The 17,837-nt window shown below is 43.1% G+C and overlaps 2 protein-coding genes across 4 annotated transcripts; one reads left to right on the top strand and one right to left on the bottom strand.

Annotated features, from left to right (window-relative positions):
• The first annotated feature begins 447 nt into the window (after positions 1–447).
• Positions 448–7,908, top strand: AURKA (aurora kinase A). 3 transcript variants are annotated; one of them, XM_055721619.1, is made up of 9 exons: positions 448–798; positions 1,357–1,443; positions 2,571–2,850; positions 3,436–3,514; positions 4,218–4,409; positions 5,121–5,259; positions 5,640–5,788; positions 6,388–6,562; positions 7,203–7,908. In XM_055721619.1, exons 1-9 carry the CDS (start codon positions 451–453, stop codon positions 7,392–7,394), a joined length of 1,641 nt encoding a protein of 546 aa, XP_055577594.1. In that variant the 5' UTR covers positions 448–450; the 3' UTR covers positions 7,395–7,908. The 3 variants fall into 3 exon arrangements, with proteins under 3 accessions (XP_055577594.1, XP_055577595.1, XP_055577596.1); XM_055721620.1 differs by lacking the exon at positions 448–798 and adding an exon at positions 1,028–1,103; XM_055721621.1 differs by lacking the exon at positions 448–798 and adding an exon at positions 1,103–1,123.
• Positions 7,909–8,369: 461 nt separating this feature from the next.
• On the bottom strand, positions 8,370–16,793 carry FAM210B (family with sequence similarity 210 member B). The gene is made up of 3 exons (XM_055721624.1): positions 16,540–16,793; positions 13,203–13,375; positions 8,370–11,744 (listed from the first exon to the last, which is right to left on the bottom strand). Exons 1-3 carry the CDS (start codon positions 16,708–16,710, stop codon positions 11,528–11,530), a joined length of 561 nt encoding a protein of 186 aa, XP_055577599.1. The 5' UTR covers positions 16,711–16,793; the 3' UTR covers positions 8,370–11,527.
• Positions 16,794–17,837: the final 1,044 nt, after the last annotated feature.

Here is a 17,837-nt window from a genome sequence, read left to right as displayed (position 1 = left end):
ATGGCGGTTCTTCAGAGGCCCGGAGTACTGAACCGAGTGTCGGCTGCCGCTGGTCCCTCAGCGGCCTGGGTCCCCCTCACGGGTAGGAGCAGGAGCAGGAGCGCTCGGGCAGCCGGCACCGGAGGCAGCACTGCAGCCCCACGCTCCTTCTGCGCTGCTACCGACGGGCTGCGCTCACCGCCCACCCGTCCCGCGTCTCTTCGGGACCCTGTGCGGTTTGGGCCGCTGCCGCGGGCTGTGGGGTCACTGCCGGCGGGACGCGAGGGGCCGCTGCCGGTTCCGTAGGCCGGGCGCTGTGCCGGGCCGGGCGCCCCCTTCGCACTTGTCCTCAAGAACCGGCGGCACGTGGAGCGCTGCCCGCGGCCGCGCCCCCGGCTGCGCGCGAAGCTGCGGCCTGCTGCGCCCTGCCCCGGCCTGCCCGCGGGGCGCCCGCCGCGCCGGCCCGACACAATGGCCCCGGCCCCACTCGCGCTCGGCTCCACGCGAGGTGGCAGCACCGCCGCTCCCTCGGCCCGGGTCGGCGGGTGCGTGCACGGAGGAGGAGAGGGGGGAGGCCGGTGCCTCGCGGGATGCGGGACTAACCTGGCGCCCTTCCCCCCGCCGGCGGCCGCACGCCGAGGCCGCGGAGGCTGCGAGGAGGGGACGGTAGTTGTAGCGTTGCCACAGGTGGGTGGTCTGGGCGTACGCGATTTGCGTAACGGAAGACCCGGCCAGGCAGAGACTTTGCGGAGAAAAGTGTGTAAGCGGGGCGCCGATCCACGCACTTGGAGTACGGAAGGAGCCAGCGGCGGAGAGACGGTACGTAAAATACGCATGTAGCGCAAACACCGCCCTGGGGGCGGGCGGCCTGGCCCTGCTCGGGGTACGCAGCAGGCTGCCGCTGCGCATGCGCCCCAGAGGCTCGCGGCGCCCAGGCCCGGCCCCGCGACGAGCGAAGCGTGCGGGGAGCCAATCCACGGGCGGGTCGGGTGTGGAAGAGCCAATCAGCGGGCGCGAGCGGCGGTAGAAGGGCCAATGGCGAGAGGCGCTCGTTTAAAGGGTATTTAAAGGAGGGCGGTTTGAATTCAAACCGCCGCGGCGGCCGGAGGGGGTGACAGGCTGGGGTGAGCGGCGGCGGGCAGCGGTGCGGCACGGCGCGGAGGGGGCTGCTCGCCCGCCGGAGCCGCTGGCGGGGCCGGGCCGGTGGGAGGCTGCGAGTGCGGGCTGACGGGGCGGTGTGCGGTGCTGCGGCGGGACGCTAGGCTGGGCCAGGCCCTGCTCGGGGCCTGCGGCCTTCGAGCTGGAAGGCGGGGGGAGGCGATCCAAAGCACGGTGTTTCTGTGGAGCTGACTGCCCTTCGCTGGGTCTCATCTGTAGGCTGAGGCATACGTAGCTGTTCTTCTCGACACTATGGACAAGAGTATGAAAGAGAACCATTCCGGATACCCTAGTCGTGCTGCGAAGGTAAACGAGTCACTAGGTTGGCAAGTGCGTCCCTCCTGCTCGCACAAGCGCTGCTGGTTTCCAGCTGTCTTTGGTAACCATTAACTGTACTAAATAGCAAGAAGGGGATAGAAAACTGCCTTGAAACAAGGTTTTTCCGCAGGCAGGAAACAACTTATACTGTTGTCTGTCAGTAGCTTTTGCTTGGAGAGCACAGTGCTTACTTTTTCATTTTTAATGTTTGTATGTTATAGTTGAATTGGAAATCCTCCTACTTGTTCTAAGTACAAGATCCCTTAAAGAGAGAGCAAATGAGTGTAGTCAGTTTATTCCACATATGGCTTCCAAAAGCAATCCCTGTGTTAACATCACTAATAAGTGCCTGGGCAGCAGTACTCAAGATCATCCTGATTATCTAATTTTTCTATATAGAAACATAGGCGATTTATTTCTATTTTAATTTAAAATAAAATGGGTCCTGGTAAGGTTTTGGAATAGCGTAAGCAAAGCTGCTTTTTAATCAAGCTGTCAATATGTCATTTTTAGTGAATTGAGCCAAAATACTAAATAATACCTAGGGAAGAAAAAAAGTACAACTTTTTGCATAGGTATCGTTAGAGGGTCAAAAATGTGAGAAGCTAGTAGCTAGTATTTGAACTTAATTGTAGGCCAAGTATCCCAGAAAAAGTAAGAAATTATTAAATATAAGCCTAATGTGAGCCTACGTTCCCTCATTGGAAGCAAAATGTTAAAAGCAGATAGCTGAGCCTTTCTAAATTTGCTTTATTTTACTGAAGTCCCATTACAGTGCAAGGTGTCTTAAGATCAACAGCATTAAAGGAAGCAGTGACTCAAAGCAGTGTATATTTTTATAGTAAAGATTTGTTGTCTTAATACTTTTGGCTGATGCTCTTCAGATGTGTGAGGAGAAGTTCTGCTAGCTATAATTAAGTGTGCTGTTGTAGAAAACTGCTTTTTCTTGTCACTGTAGAAATTTAAGAATGTTTTCATTCTAAAACATAAGATCAGACAACCCTAATGTCTCTTGTTAATGTGCTTTGTGGGGTTTTTTCTGCTCTGCTGAATGGGGAATGTAAAGGTTATAGTACGCTATTCTACTATTAATATGTAGTATTTTCTCTTTGAAGATTTCTAATCCCATTGAGGATGGCCCAAAACGTGTCCCTGTGTCTCAGCATTCTGTCCAGAGCCAGTTACTGAACAGTGGAGTTCAAGCACAACGTGTTCTGTGTCCTTCAAACTTTGCCCAGCGAGTTCCTGTGCAATCACAAAAACCTGCACTGTCAAACCAAAAACTGCCTAACAGCCAGATGACACAGCAGCCCCGACAAAAACTTGTCCAAGCAACTGCTAGGTCTCAAGTTCCAACCAAGAACAATGAAAAACCTCAACAGGTTCCAGTACCTGGTAATTCTGTGGATGATATGCGTATATTTATATAGTTGTGGCCCTTGGGGGATACTTCTATTTTGTGAAGCAGTGTGCAGTGCAGAAAGCCTAAAGCTGCTGCTGCTGATGTGGGACAGTTCTGCAGAGAAGTACTTGGTTGTGCCCCAAAACAGAATAGCAGCATGTACTTCAGCTTAGATGTTACTGCACTATCCTTGTTGCCAACTGAGGACCAATATGGGTGTTTAAAAGTTTCCCGATGCTCATTAAGCAGCTGTGAGTTAATTGGCACTCATACATCAGTTTTCCCACTATTCATGTTAATCTCTGATATGTGAGAATACTGTATTTTTTTTTTTTGGGGGGGGGTAGCTTAATGGTTTTTCTGACTTTCAAGAAAGCTTTTTAAATTACACTTTGATGGCACTGATAACTGCTATGCTGCTTTGACAATAGTGAGTTACACTAGGTTGTTTAAAATGTCATTGCATGTATTCTAGGAACAGTTTCAGATATGGCACAGAGGTTAGATTTGCTCCCATGTGAATTTTTGTGTTGTGTTCATGCATCTGGTTCATGATGTTGATCTACTTCTCTACACAGCAAAAAATCCTGAAGCAGAAAGCACCTCTAAACAGAAAAATGAGGAGACTGCTAAAAAGAAAAATGAAGAGACTAAAAAGTAAGTTTTATGTCTAAATTGTTCTAGCTCACAGAGTCCTGTTGGATTAGGCTTGTTTTCTAACTTCCAGGACTTAATGCTGCAACAAAGTTGCAGCTAAGCTGATAGCTATTTGAGCCCCCTGGTTGTGGAGACAAGTGGCCTTACACTTCACAGGCAGGACATAAGAAACTCTAGGAAAGCTTACTTTGACCTGGTAATTCTCAGGAACAAGGACTTCTTGTAATCTAAAGAAAACTTTTGGCTAAATGGGTACAATAGCTTTTCCCATGAGAGAACACTGATAGCCACTGCCCCAGTCACAAGATGTACACTTGAAAACAAAGCCCCTTTCATATCTGCAAGAGACTGGAGCCCAAGGATGAAATTAGATTTTTGTAGTATGGCTAGCTTAAACAGTTCTGTCATGCACTAGTAATGTGTCTCTAAGTGTACTGAAATGAGCCTGGCTTGGTATATGCAGTCTTGATTTTGTAGTAGTGTGGTTGAGGTTAGTACCTCTGCGCATAAAGGAGGAGACTGGCTTTCAGAAATTTATTTTGAAAAGTGTCTGTGTATTTTATCCTCTTGGTCATCTTTTAAAGACTAAAACGTAGTTCAGATCACTAAGTATCTATGGAACAGGAGCATTATAGATTGTAAACCTGGGAGTCAAAGCCCCCACAAGTATCTAGCTTTTTTAACTCTCTCCTTCCTCTTGCAGAAGGCAATGGTCTCTTGATGATTTTGAAATTGGTCGTCCTCTGGGGAAAGGAAAGTTTGGAAATGTATACCTGGCACGTGAAAAGCAGAGTAAATTTATTCTTGCTCTGAAAGTGCTCTTTAAAACACAACTTGAGGAAGCTGGTGTAGAACATCAACTACGAAGAGAAGTTGAAATACAGTCTCATCTTAGGTAAAGTTTAGTGACCTTTATTACTCCCTGCTTTATTTGTGTTCAAACAAAGTAACCTTGTTTATGAAAACATATCCTGTTGAAGAAGAGAGGCCTGTTTTTAAACCCAACACCTTGAAATTGCTAGTTAGGATTCTTGCCTTTCTGCACCAAGATATACCTTTGTTTAACTTGCAATGAAGTAACCTCTGGTAGTGAATCTTCCTATTTTTAAAAAAACACCACCCAAAACAACAACAAAAAAACCCAACCCATCAAAAACCAAACCACAATCCAACAAACTCAGATCTGCTGCTTGGAATTGCAGTTTTTCGAGTGCACTTGTTTCTGCTATTCTGCTTCCTGGAAAATAAGCCCATCTTGCTGAAGAAATTGTTTCTTAAAGTGTTTAAGCTTAAATTCCAAACCCCGTAAGAGTTGGCACCTTCAATGGTAATCGCCTCTTCCAGCAACTGTAGAAAAGTATGTTCAAGAAGATAGGAATTAGCCAAACCCTTAGCTAGCTGTTTGCTTGTAGGGCGTCTAAGCTGCTGCTTTGATAAACGCCATCTACATGCCATGAAGCTCTCAATGGATATGTTGTGAGCTGAAGGAACACTTGCAAGATGTTGAAGTTCCTCTCCTTGTCTTGAAAGTGAAGAGGCAGGAAAGAGAAATTAAAGTTATACAGACAAACACCTTGTTCAGAAGAATGTTTAAATCTTTTTGCAGGCATCCCAACATTCTCAGATTATATGGCTACTTCCATGACGTTACAAGAGTTTACCTTATTCTAGAGTATGCACCTCGTGGAGAAGTCTACAAAGAACTTCAGAAGCTTACCAAGTTCGATGAGCAAAGAACTGCTACTGTAAGTCTCTGGCTTCTTACATGTTACTTGCTCTTCATATCTGGAATATCTGCAGGATAAAGTTAGCTCTTCAGATGAAGTCCTGTATTCTGTTGTGCGAGACTGAGATTCCTTAGATGCTAGTTTGCTTGTGCACTTGTAACAAGGAATAAGTTGGGAAGACAAATTACTGCACAGTACTAATATAACGTTCATCATTGCTTACTTAATATTGCAAGTGCTTGGTCACTCCAGGCAACAGCCTGTACTGCCAGACTTCAAGGGTTTAAGGAATAATTGCTTTAACTTAAACTACTAATTATGCCTAGAAAAGGCTACACTGTAGCTAGATAAGCTAGAGTAACAATGTCTTTAAAGATTTGTTCTCTTTTCAATTACAGTACATTACAGAACTAGCAGATGCCCTATTGTACTGTCATTCAAAGAGTGTGATTCACCGAGACATCAAGCCGGAAAACTTGCTGCTTGGGTCAAATGGAGAATTAAAAATTGCGGACTTTGGATGGTCTGTACATGCCCCATCTTCTAGGTGAGAATGCAAGATCTATCTTATGCAGTGACATTTTCACTACAGAAGTATTTCAGCTTTCTTGTCAGAGTTGCAATTGTGGAATGGAGGTAAATATGTACTTCCTAAAAATACTGTGTGTGTGTGTGTGGAAACCACTTCAGAAGCAGGCTGCTGCAGCAGAGGTCTTAATAGTAAACTGGTGGATGAGAGGGAGTGTTATTACCCTGTTTTTTATAACTTGTTCTAGGTTTAGCAAGTTTTGAACTATACAAATGAAGAAAGCTGGTATACTGGTGTAGGGTTATAGTGGTCCCTGAGATGAAAGATCAGCACTTGTGTTCAAATGCCACACTAGCAGTACTTAAGACATTGATTATTTGATCGAGCAAGTGGAATGAAGGAGGGATAAGACTGATTGCAGTGACTGAGATGCTTTAAAACAAAAGTAGATTTACTGCTGGTGCTTCTTTTGCTGGGTGTTCTGGTGGTGCTGACTCTATCCAGGCTAGGCTGTATCAAGGTACAGCTGATTTGCCAGCATTAGCTTTTATCTGGTTCTTGAAACGTATCTTCTAATTACCATAGTAAGAAAACCATTAACTTGAACTTTTCTTCAGGAGAACAACTCTCTGTGGGACACTTGACTACCTGCCTCCTGAAATGATTGAGGGGAGAACACATGATGAAAAGGTGGATATTTGGAGCCTGGGAGTTCTGTGCTATGAATTCCTTGTAGGGAAACCACCTTTCGAAGCAGAAACATACCAGGAAACTTACAGAGCTATTTCCAGGGTATGTGCAAACACTTATTTGGATTAGCTGAATTGTGCTGCCTTTCAGTTCTATTGTCTTATTGAAGCTTAACAAATGGTCATTTTGAAGAAATGGCATGTACTGTAACTAGAACTGTATCAAGACAGTGATATGCAGGAAACTAGATTCCTAAAACTGTCCTCAGTCATTCAGCGGAATGACTATGAAACCTTAAGTTACCTTGTCTTACTTCCTTGGTTAGACCCTGTTTCTGCCTGCATCTGAACTTCTACTTCTTTCCTAAAGCAATTAACCTTCTCAATATCTTTCCTTGTTTTTTAACTTACAAAATGAATATTTAGCATTCACGGTGTTACTAAAAATAATAAGCTTAACTTTTCCTGTTTCATACCCCAGAGAGGTTCCAGCAAACCAATCTTGTTTGAATGACATTGAAAAATATGCTTGCTTAACTTCTACAAGCAGCAAGAACCTTGTTTTCATCAGAATTATGATGAAATGATTTAATCTCATCTCAGCTGGCATAGGTGCATAGCCCACAAGGCTGACACACCTTTAATTTCCAAGATACATCATGGAGGGTAGAGTTCTTTATCTCTAGTTTGGTTATTGCCAAAGAACTTTTGCATCATCTTTAGTGTCCTTCCTTTTTCCTTAGGTGGAATTCAAGTTTCCTCCATTTGTAACAGAAGGTGCGAGAGATTTAATTGCAAAGCTTCTGAAGCATAACCCATTCCATCGACTGCCCCTGAAGGATGTACTACTTCATCCCTGGATTACAGCAAACTCTACAAAGATGCCCAACAGCAGAAAGAGTGATGTTGCTGCCCTACCCAGAACACAGTCTTAGCAGGAGTAACCTCATGGGATCAACAAGAGGAGTCTTGTACTGTGACTACTGTAATGCTTACAACATGAAAAGTGTGTCTTAGAATCTTAATTGCAAATTGAATGGAGATCTTTGGGTTGGCTGTCATCTTAAACTCTAATTGCAATGTAAAATGATTTGTTTTCTAGCTGGAGGTTGTGGAATATTTAATATACTTGAAATCCAGTAACATTGGGCCAGGTTTGTTGATGTAAGTATTAAGCTGTTCAAGGCTCTTATGATGTGGTCTGTCCTGGTAATGGTTTGTTGCTCCAAGAAGAGGAAGCTGTTTTAGCTTATTGAACAGTGCAATATCCTGGAGCTACCTGTCTCCTAACTTATTGGGCTGCTAAAGGATATCCCAACTGTGGTGTAATCTGAAACTGAGCAAGGTGAATGTGTTTCTAAGTGTCCTAATGATGTGTACATTATTTTTGTTTCTATCTTGTCTAAAATGTTACCACTTTTAAAAATAAAGACTTGTTATATACTGTCACTAGCATGGTAAGGTTCCTTTGACATTATCACTTCCCCTGGCTTTGTCTAACCACTTGTCTGTCATCAGTACAGCTTGACTTCTTGTCTATGATCATAAAATAAATTTACTTCCCACCTCTGTCAAAGTTCTTTGTGCTGGTACCAAAAAGTAGGTGTGGTCACTTCCTATTCTACAATCATAACACAGGATTACAAGGTAAGTACCAAATGTGTTGCTACTTATCTTGCAGGTTTTCTCCAACCACTGAAACCTAGGCCTGCTGTTTCCTTTTTTTAGTGCGGTTATGGTCTGAAAGGTCTGGGAAGTATTGTCATCAAAGCAGGTATGTAACAAGAACTAATGTCAACACCTGGTGGTGTAACATGTTATTCCCCAAAATCTAGCAAGGGTCAGGCTACTGGCCACCAAAAGACTAAATGAACCCCCACCTCTTTTCCAGTAAAACACTTCAAGCCAACTAAGAGAAAGCAATTTATTGTATTTTCATTATAAGACTTTTAATGTAATCTTCACTATTTTACAAACCATTTTTAAAAATGATCCTTTTACAAGCAAGGATTCTAGAATTAAAATATATTCTCAAATTAATTTAAAATATACTTCGTAAAAAAAACCCAAAACAAAACCCAAAGAAATTGCCAGTAGTTTAAACAACCATATTTATTTTGATAGATAATCTGATTTCTGGTCATAATTTAGATGAGGTTTTTTTTTTACTGCAAGAAACTCTCTAGTTAGTGCTGGTGACTTTTAAGTGTATTTGCTTTGAATGATTCCTGCTTTACAGAAAGTTGTGTGTTTTTTTTTTTTAAAGTTTGTATATTCCTTCTCTATCAACTTAAGTATGTTTTGTCTTAAGCTAAAATGACTCGAACCCAAGGATGCCTCATTCTGGAATTTTTTTGTTATCCTTGGTAACGGAACATTGCCCTAACCTGATAAAGAGAGAGAGGGCATGTAGAGGAAAAAACCAACAGAGACTTCTGTGAACAGGGGTGTGTGTGTGTGTGTGTAGTAAAACTTACTGTTAAGAAATAGTGACTGCCCACTTGAAATTTAGAAGACTGTAGCTGTTCTAGAGTGTAGAGGTTAATGGAAAGCTACAGTACTGCTGGCTGCATGTTTTCATACCATTATAAACCTTTAACTGCTGTGCAGATGGGTAAGAACTGCACTATCAAATGCTTGGTAATAAGCTTCTAGCCACACACCAGGTATATTAGTGGCAGATTAGTCAAAGGGTAAAGGCTGAGCTTCCTTGAGGGACAAGCTGATATGAAACTTAAGCTCTACTCAGAGCTGGCTCAGCAGTAAGCTGAAGTTAGCACTGTGGACAAGCTGCCAGCTTCAGCAGCCACACTGCAAAACAGGCATGAAACAGGAAAAACCCAGGTTTTTTTGAACAAGTAGTTAGTCAAAATGAGCTTGACAGCCATTCCTCCTTTACATGTGGGTACATTAAGCAGCAGAGCACTGGCTCCATAGAGCAAGCCAAGCAGCTGTGATGACAAGCTCTTTGTGACACAGCCTACAGCTCCTGTGGAACCAGGCCACACTGCAAGGCTGATTCTCAGTATGTCCTGCTCCTAAGGTTGGTATTTTGAGCAGTAACTATGCAATACATGTCTACAGTATATGCTGTATTTGTAGTATTCATCAAGATTAGAATGTGTACCTGCTCACTGCTGCAGCTGTTTCCACATTAGGACACTAAACCCTCACCTGGGCTTACAGCACAGCTCCACTGAGACCAAGCCCTTGTCAAGGGGTTCTTTGTTTTCAGGTGGCAGCCTCTAGTGTCAGCTTGCTTCCACAGGGTGGAGAAAGTAAACTACCACTCTCCCAGGTTTCCTTGTCTTAGAGAAAAACCTCTGGTTAGTCAAAGGGTAGCAATAGTACAGAGGTACAAGGATCTATGTGGGTATGACTCATCTTCCTCGAGCACAAACTCTTGCTCACTCACTTGTGAGCCTGAGAATCCTCAGTGCATCCAACCAGCCAATGCATTGGACTTTCTGAATGGGAAAGGAGTTAGGGGGCAATTTAATGTTATGGCTGAGTGGAATTAACAGGTTGCTTGTAATGAAAAAAATTACTTGCTCCTCCTTCCCTCCCTCAGCCAAGTCTCATCCTAACCCCAGGCCTCCCTCCTCTCAGTTCACTAAATTTCAGGGTGGGGAGGGAAAAAATTTACTCTGCTCACCAGGGTTAACATTCTGCTATTTACTTTAATCAGGTTCCTATATGAAGAGATCTGTGTCAGAGCCACCTTGGGGTATATGTAAGCACAAAGACAGCAGAAGACAATGTAAGAACAGCAGACCTGGAAGGAAGAACAGGTCCAAACAAAAGATCTGGCTTGAGCTCTCTCATAGAAGCACAGTAAAAAGTCTGAAACCCAGGTTTACCACAGAATATTACACTGACTACCTAGTTTTGGGATCCAGTATTTGGATTAATTGAAAGGTGGTATCTGAATATATGCATGTGCAACTACATTCTAATAGGGATAGTGTCCAAATAGGGAAATGAAAAGCACCTCTAACTGGTACATTCAACAATTTGTCAGATAAAAGCACAGGAATTGCTCTTGAGAAGCTATGAATTGTAATGTCTAGACTTCAGACACAGATCTGAGTTTCATCCACAGGAGCAGAAAGCTGCTAGGGTTAGTTTTCAGATTAAAAAGTGTGTCTCCAGTACAAAGCCAGATCTCAATACCTTAAAACCCCATGATACCTTGCCTCTGACTTGATGATCTTTGGAGTATGTTCACATAGGAGGTAATTCTGGTTACACTGATTGCAGTAGACTCAGAACTTCTTCTGAGTCTACAGGCATAAAAAAAAATATTAAAAAAAGGATTTCAGTACGGCCAGTTCCTAGCCTATAAATAAATCATTTTTTCAAACAAAATCTTGAAACATGGAAGCACCACAAAGGAGCTGTAGTTTCAGAACAGTGCATCACCTATTCTGGCTAAAAAATTATCACTGTGCAAAACCTAATCATACAGGTACTCCCACCTAAGTTAGCTCAGCATGTATGTTGTATTGCGAGACTAGAGTCATAATATATGCCTTTTACAACAAAAGAAACACCAACCTACCACCTTAGATTCCAATATACACCCTTGCCTATATATTCTATATATATATTTTATGAATAACTATTCATATAGTAGGATATTGTTTATTTCACAGACCATTAGGAAAAGAATCTTCCTCTGTTTTCCCCTACACAGTAATAAAATAATTCTGCCACTCTATTTTGACAAGAAAAAAACCAAAACCCTGAAGGCCCAAAAAGCTAGATTATAAAGACCCAGAACTGTGTGTTCTAAAGAGACTGCTCATTGTCAAGCATTTATATTACCACTTGCAGTGGAAACAAGATACCATTGTAACAGTTTTTTTTACAGAAGTGGCAAAAGGGGAAGAAGATAAGGACAGCTCTTTTCACAGTGTAAGATTTACCTGAATCAACAAGTAAGAAATGCAAGTGGAGGCCAGCATTAACATGAATCCAAATAAGTCTTTTAAAGAAATTTAGCAACTTGAAAATTACATAGATACAGAGCATTTAAAAAAATAGAGTGAAACCCAATAGGAAGTCATCATGGATTTGGGGCAGGAGGTTTGAAGAAACCAATCTTCCGGCAGTATCGGACAATAAATGGCACAGAAACTATAGTAATGCTGATTCGTACTGGAGCAAACAATTTGTGAATAGCATATGCCAGCACAAATGTGCTTGTACCAGCAGCCATTTTAGATTGCAATGATGATTCACTGAAACCAAGTTTGAAGAGAACGGCAGTCATATCCACACCACTGGGGAAAAAGAGAACAATATTTCTTTAGTTTATTTTAAGGTTGCATGCTAAAAAATAAAAAGTGCTATTTTTTCCAGGGAATTTAACATGGCATACTTCCAACTCCGGAATTTATGTTCATATTAGATGTTGTTAAATAATAAACCCAAGGAATTATTTCAGCAGTAACAGCTTAAGTTAGTTCTGTAGCAACAACACATGCAATATTTTCAGATGCACTTTTTTTTTTTTCTTAAATTGACAAGTTCCCTGTGAAGTCAAGTATGTTCTTAATTTTAAAACTGTATAGCTGCAGCATGTGCATGGAGAATACCCAGCCCCCATGCTCAACCTTTGGAGATAAGATTCCTCTCCTTTTTCATTTTAAAAAAGAAATTTGTGAATTTGTGTTGTAAATTAATCTTCCAAAAATTTACAGTAAAGCCTATTCTGTGTTTTGATGAAACTTATCACATTAATATAGATCAACCCGAACCAAATAAGGTACCTGTTGTTAGGCTTCAAGTGTCCTAACAGGAGTACAAAGCTGTTAAAATGACAAGCATCTTATCTAAAATCTAACAAGTGAAGGAAGTATTAAGGATCTCAGATAAGCATTATCCACCAAATCCATTAATATTTTAATTCTCTATAGACATAGCAGCTTTCATCAAGGTTCCTACATTTGGAGTAATTTTCCAAAAGAAGTTGTTACTAACTTTTCCCCCTTCACTTGACAGTAAAGTATCTTGTAACTGGGAGTTAAATCATACCTGAAGGAAAAGAGTTTCATTGTCACCCTGTGCAATGATATAGTAAATGAGAGACATCAGACATTCACACTTTTCCACTGAAGTCAAGGGTAAGTGGCAGGGAATGTTTTTAGAACAACGTGTTTCCCTGTCTCCTCAGCTGAAATCCCTCATGCTCAACAGACATATTTATAACCGATGCATTCCCACCAGAAGCCATGTACACAATTTCTCACCTGACTCCTACACAGTTATCTAGTATTTTCTTTTTTGAATCTAATCCTGTTTTAGTGGCCGTTGCCTTCTGCAGTTGAATTGCAGAAACTGAGTTCAACACCCAGAAAAATAAATTTATCTCTAAGCTCCAGCACTTTGGCTCTATCTTTACAGACCACACTACTGTGTGAGAATAAAAGATATCTCTGCAGAACAAAAATAAATTCTCTCATCTGGTTAGTTACACTGGTGCAGTCTCTGCTATTTTTGCCTACTCACCATGGATGGTGAACCTATGCAAAAAGACCACATACATTATTCTTCTCTCATGCCTGATGGGAGATTAGATCCATTTATGGATCCACCTACACTCAACATTCAGAAGATTACTCTGTATAGACCAAACAGGCATAGAGTACGCGTGTCCTTCCAGAAATAAGCACAATGGTAAGATATTTTTCTTGGCTAAACCATTACTTAGAGACTACAGACAACTGTATAAACCTCACCTTGACACAGCCAGGTAGAAGATTCCTAGAGATACTAATGAAATTCCAACATGGAATGAAACCCCTACAGCACCATACTCTTTAAAAACTTGTTTCAGTTGCTGGGATTTGTTGAGTTTCTTGTTTTCACCACTGAGATCTGTGGCTGCCCTTTTTGGGGGTCCACCTGCATCCTAAAAAGAAAACAATTAAAAGTATTTATTAACGTTAAGCACAATGTCATATTCTAGTCAGTTGAACCAATATGAAATAATGAAAGAACTGGCTTGCATACAGTGCTGTTCGGAATACTTTGGGAAGATAGTAACACACTCTTACTCTTTCACATCAGGACAGCAGATGCCTGTGGCACAGCCCATGCAAGATCCCTTTTCCCAGCTATTCATATCAAAGGAACGCACTGAAATTAGTGCAAGTTCTTACATAACGCAAGTTTCATAATTAAAAATTATTACAGTCCCAGTCTTCCATTTGATTCAAATATGCATCAAGGCACACCCACACAGTTGTTTGAGAGATGAGACCGAGGTGCCAAAGAGATCTTTGCTTATACCCACTGCTCAGCTTTATACAGTGAATTCTTGTAACACAGTTTTTTGTTCAAGGGCTAAGCAGCTGATGGCACTGGAAGACTACGATACCACACTGATGCCGACTTACTAACAACTTACTAGATAGCAGGGGTCCAACATTTAAGTTCTTATAAATCACCCTCTGTAGATCAGCTGAAAGAGGAAGAACTGGGGAAATGCTACTGTTGACAGTAGTTGCTGTCAACATATATACAACAATAGTGTTGCCATGGTCTAGACAGTAGCTACACAGACATGGCAGTGCTGGTGTAAATAGCCTAACTTCACTGAAAATGTTTGTCATTGTAAAATTTATTGACAGCTTTTTATCTGGGTAAATTTAAAGTGCAGAAATTCATTGTGAGACATACTCCAAAACCCAATCTGATAGTGCAATGCAGGCAAAGAAGGGCATATATGCTGCTAGTAATGACAGCCCTTGGATACGTCCTCATACTTGCCATAGAAGAAATACTAACTAGAGAAAGAAAATGTTTGCACAAAGACCTCAGGATTTTTCTCTTAATTAGTGAACGGTTGTCAGGAGAAATTAGAAGAGTCCCTTTTCAGCTGAATTCAGCAGCAGTCATGACAATATGACAGCCAGACTAAAGGCCACTGCTGCCCACAGGACAGGTACAGCTACTGAGTGCCTGGCACCACTTTGTCCTACTGTAGGTCGGTTTCAAGGCACAAACTGGAAGAAACACACTTGATTAATCCTTGGATTTGGCGAGATTGTCAGTTAGGATACAAGATAGATGCCTCTTACAACACTAGTGGTAGGATGAACTTGCTTTAATTGGCAATTTCAACCACACAAAGCACACCACCACCCCAAGCCCCCCCCAAACCTGTTTGCTGCTGGTTTTATCTTTTTTAATCGTAATTTGTATTCCTTTGTATTTCGACAGGAAAACACACTGATACATAAATATGTATTTAGGGAATTGTGTAGCTCAACTTACTCTGCTTATTGTGTATTTAAAATATTCAAACATAAAAAATAATGTTAGATTTTTTTTTTTTTTGGCTGATAAGCCAAAGCAGTATTTCAACAGAAACTGAAACTTGACTCAAGAAAACATGTCCAGTAGAAAAAGAAATCCTTTATTGCTTAAGCCAAGCAGTTTCAATACTAGAAGGTAAATGAGGAAAACATGTTTAAATAGATATGTTTTTAAGCAAGCTTATTTAGCAAAATAATGGATTAATAGTTAGATAATTAACTACTTTCAGCCACTGCAAGTAATGAGATTCAATGCATGGCTGTACTACATGCCTGCTACTTCAACATGTTTCAGAATTCATTCTCTTACTCTTCAGTTTTATTATAGGAAAGGGGGGACGTCGAGGGGCGGAGGAGGGAAGAATGCTGTTTTAACTCCCAGTCTGTAAAATATAAGTACTGAGTTATTGAATGGAACTACATAAATAAACTGAACAAAATAGCCTCATAATACCTTCTGATAAAAGCTGTCCTAACATATTATTCAATCGACATCACATACTAGTCAAGAACATTAATTTATTCAACAGTGTGATTTTCTTAAAAGCCAAGCATGGTTTGAATGGTATTTTAAGATTTAATAGCTACAGTGAATTTTTCATCCAAACAAAGATGATCATTATCTATTTAAGGAGCCTGACATGAAGATTTTTTTCAGACAGCTGCCATGAAGACAGGAGCTGACAATCTGGTGAGATACATAAGCCTCAGAGGAACTCTTGGTCTTATAGCTGTGTTTGCAAGATGGATCATAAGGACTGAAAAATAACTTGTTCCCATCATCACATTTCAACTCACTCATGCTCTCGGGCTCACACACCAGGCAATTTCTGAACGGTTCCACTTGAACAGATATTACTTGGACTACTCAGTACAGTCATGCCTGAATAACATACAACTTAGCAAAGAAAGCTGCTTGTTTTCCATATAATTTTGCTACAATATTTCTGCTAGAAAGCCAATTTTATTCACATCACTTAGGCAAAGATTCAGCTTCTGGACAAAATAAGGCAAGAATCTGAAATATCACATTACGCTTTGTAACGGGGCTACAGAAATTAACCTGAAAACTAAGGTGTAGAAATTAAACTGTAAATGAGGCTTTGTATGGAAAGCTCACAGTCATAATCTTGGCACAAACAGGTGTAAAGCAGGTCCGCGTCTCCTACAGAAACCCGGCATCAACATGATTTAATAATGTACTGCGGTGTAAAGAAGTCACGTGTGAGGCCTTCATCTGCTTTGCTCCCTCTGCCAACTCAAATTTAAAAACAAAAGAAGTGGCACAAATTCATACTTTTTTCCCCCCACTTCCCAGCTCAAACGAAAACGTAACCGAGGGTTGAAAGCCCAGTGGAACTCGCAACTAACGGGGTGCGTGGCCTTTCAGCTGCCCCTGGGCGCTGCCAGCCACCGCCGCCCCCGGGCTACTCTGTGTCGGCATGAATTACTAACAAGCCCTTCTTTTAGTTCTTCTTATTCTTCACAACTCACCTGAAGCGCTCAAACTCTGAAAGCCCCCTGGGAAAACATATACCCCTCCCGGGGTGCTGCAGGCCAGCCGAACCCCTAATCTTGAAGGCACCCCCAAAAAGCTGGGAAACACTCCCAGGCCGGGACAACTTGTGCTTTAACCAAAGCTACATTAATCCGCTCCCCGCCAGAACACCTCCCCCCGGAGGCGCAGCCGCTGCCCCCTCACACCGCGCAGTACCTCGGGGGGGGCTCGCAGGCACCCCCACCCTTGCCCACCTACCTTGGCGGAGCTGCCGGCGGCAGCTCGCAGCGTTACGAGCGGCAGCGGCGGGCTGAGGCCAGACCAGGCGAGGCGGGGGCCGCAGCGCAAGGCGCGGGGGGCGGCGGCGAGCGGGGGGCTGCGCGGGGCGGCCGGCGGCCGCAGCGGGCCCAGGCGCGCCAGGCGGTACATAGCAACGGCGCAGCCCCGGCTGTGTGCGCCGCGCGGGGCGGGCGGCCAGGCCTGACAAGCCGAACACCCGCCCCGGCCGGCGGCGGGCGCCCTCCTCCTTAAAGGGGCAGAGTCCTTCTGGAGCCAGATTTGGTGGGCTCTGCCCCTTTAAGGAGGAGGGCGCCCGCCGCCGGTGGGGGCCGGCGGTTTGTGACGGGAGGGCGGTTACAGGTGCCGCTGCCCGCTGAGGGGAGGCGCGCTGCGCGCTCTTAGTCTGAGGGAAAAAAGTCTCTCAGGATGCCGTGTGGCCACTCGGGACGGTGTGAGGCAGCCCCCTGCCCCATCTGGGCTGGCTGAAGCCCCTCCAGCGCCCGTCTGGAGGGAGCTGTAGGAGCGCAACCACAGTGGTTTTACAGTGTGGCCCTCCACGTAGCTCGCTAAGCGGGGATGGTTGCCTCTTCAGTCCCCTTGGCTGTATTTAGGCCTGTAAGCGTGGAAGGGGAGGTGATGCCTGTCATTTTTTCGAGTGCTCCCAAAGACTGTGTGCATATTGAAGTGGAGAAGTGGTTAAAGTATCGTTGCTGCATAGGCTCACAGTGCAAGCAGTTTATTTAATTACTGACTTTATCTTGAAGAGCTCTCGTAATCTGCCAAGATTTCAAGGTGTAGGGCAGAGCGCAAACACAGAGCTTTTCCAGTCACAAAGGGTTCATAGCATCTCTGAGACCAGAAGGAGCCTTCCAGCAGACACTGAGAAGGTCTTGCATTTATAGCCTTGCTTCTATCTTAAAACCACAACAGGAAAAGTAGGAATTAAAAATGCCATTGAAATGTAACATCACTGTGGGAGAATTGTAGATGTCGGGGGGGGAGGATATTCCTGGCAAGTGAATCCCAGTGCCCCGGGGAGCTGTTTCGACCAGTAAGGCTGTGGCTGCTGGGAATGATCTGTCCACATGGCGTAATTTTCAGAATCTGCTTAACTCTGGTGATTTCTAGACCTTTTGTGCTGTGTCAACCATTCAATGTTAATGCTGCTTAATGTGGTTTAATATCTGCAAGTTGACCGCTATCTTATACGATGCCAAGGCTTTTTGTAACTGCTATTGCTGCAGTTTCCTGAAGTGGCTTCTTGCCATCACAGACAA

This window comes from Falco cherrug, chromosome 10, assembly GCF_023634085.1.
Source record: "Falco cherrug isolate bFalChe1 chromosome 10, bFalChe1.pri, whole genome shotgun sequence".
In the NCBI taxonomy this organism is placed as follows: Eukaryota; Metazoa; Chordata; class Aves; order Falconiformes; family Falconidae; genus Falco; species Falco cherrug.
This window is presented reverse-complemented; position numbering and strand designations above follow the sequence as displayed.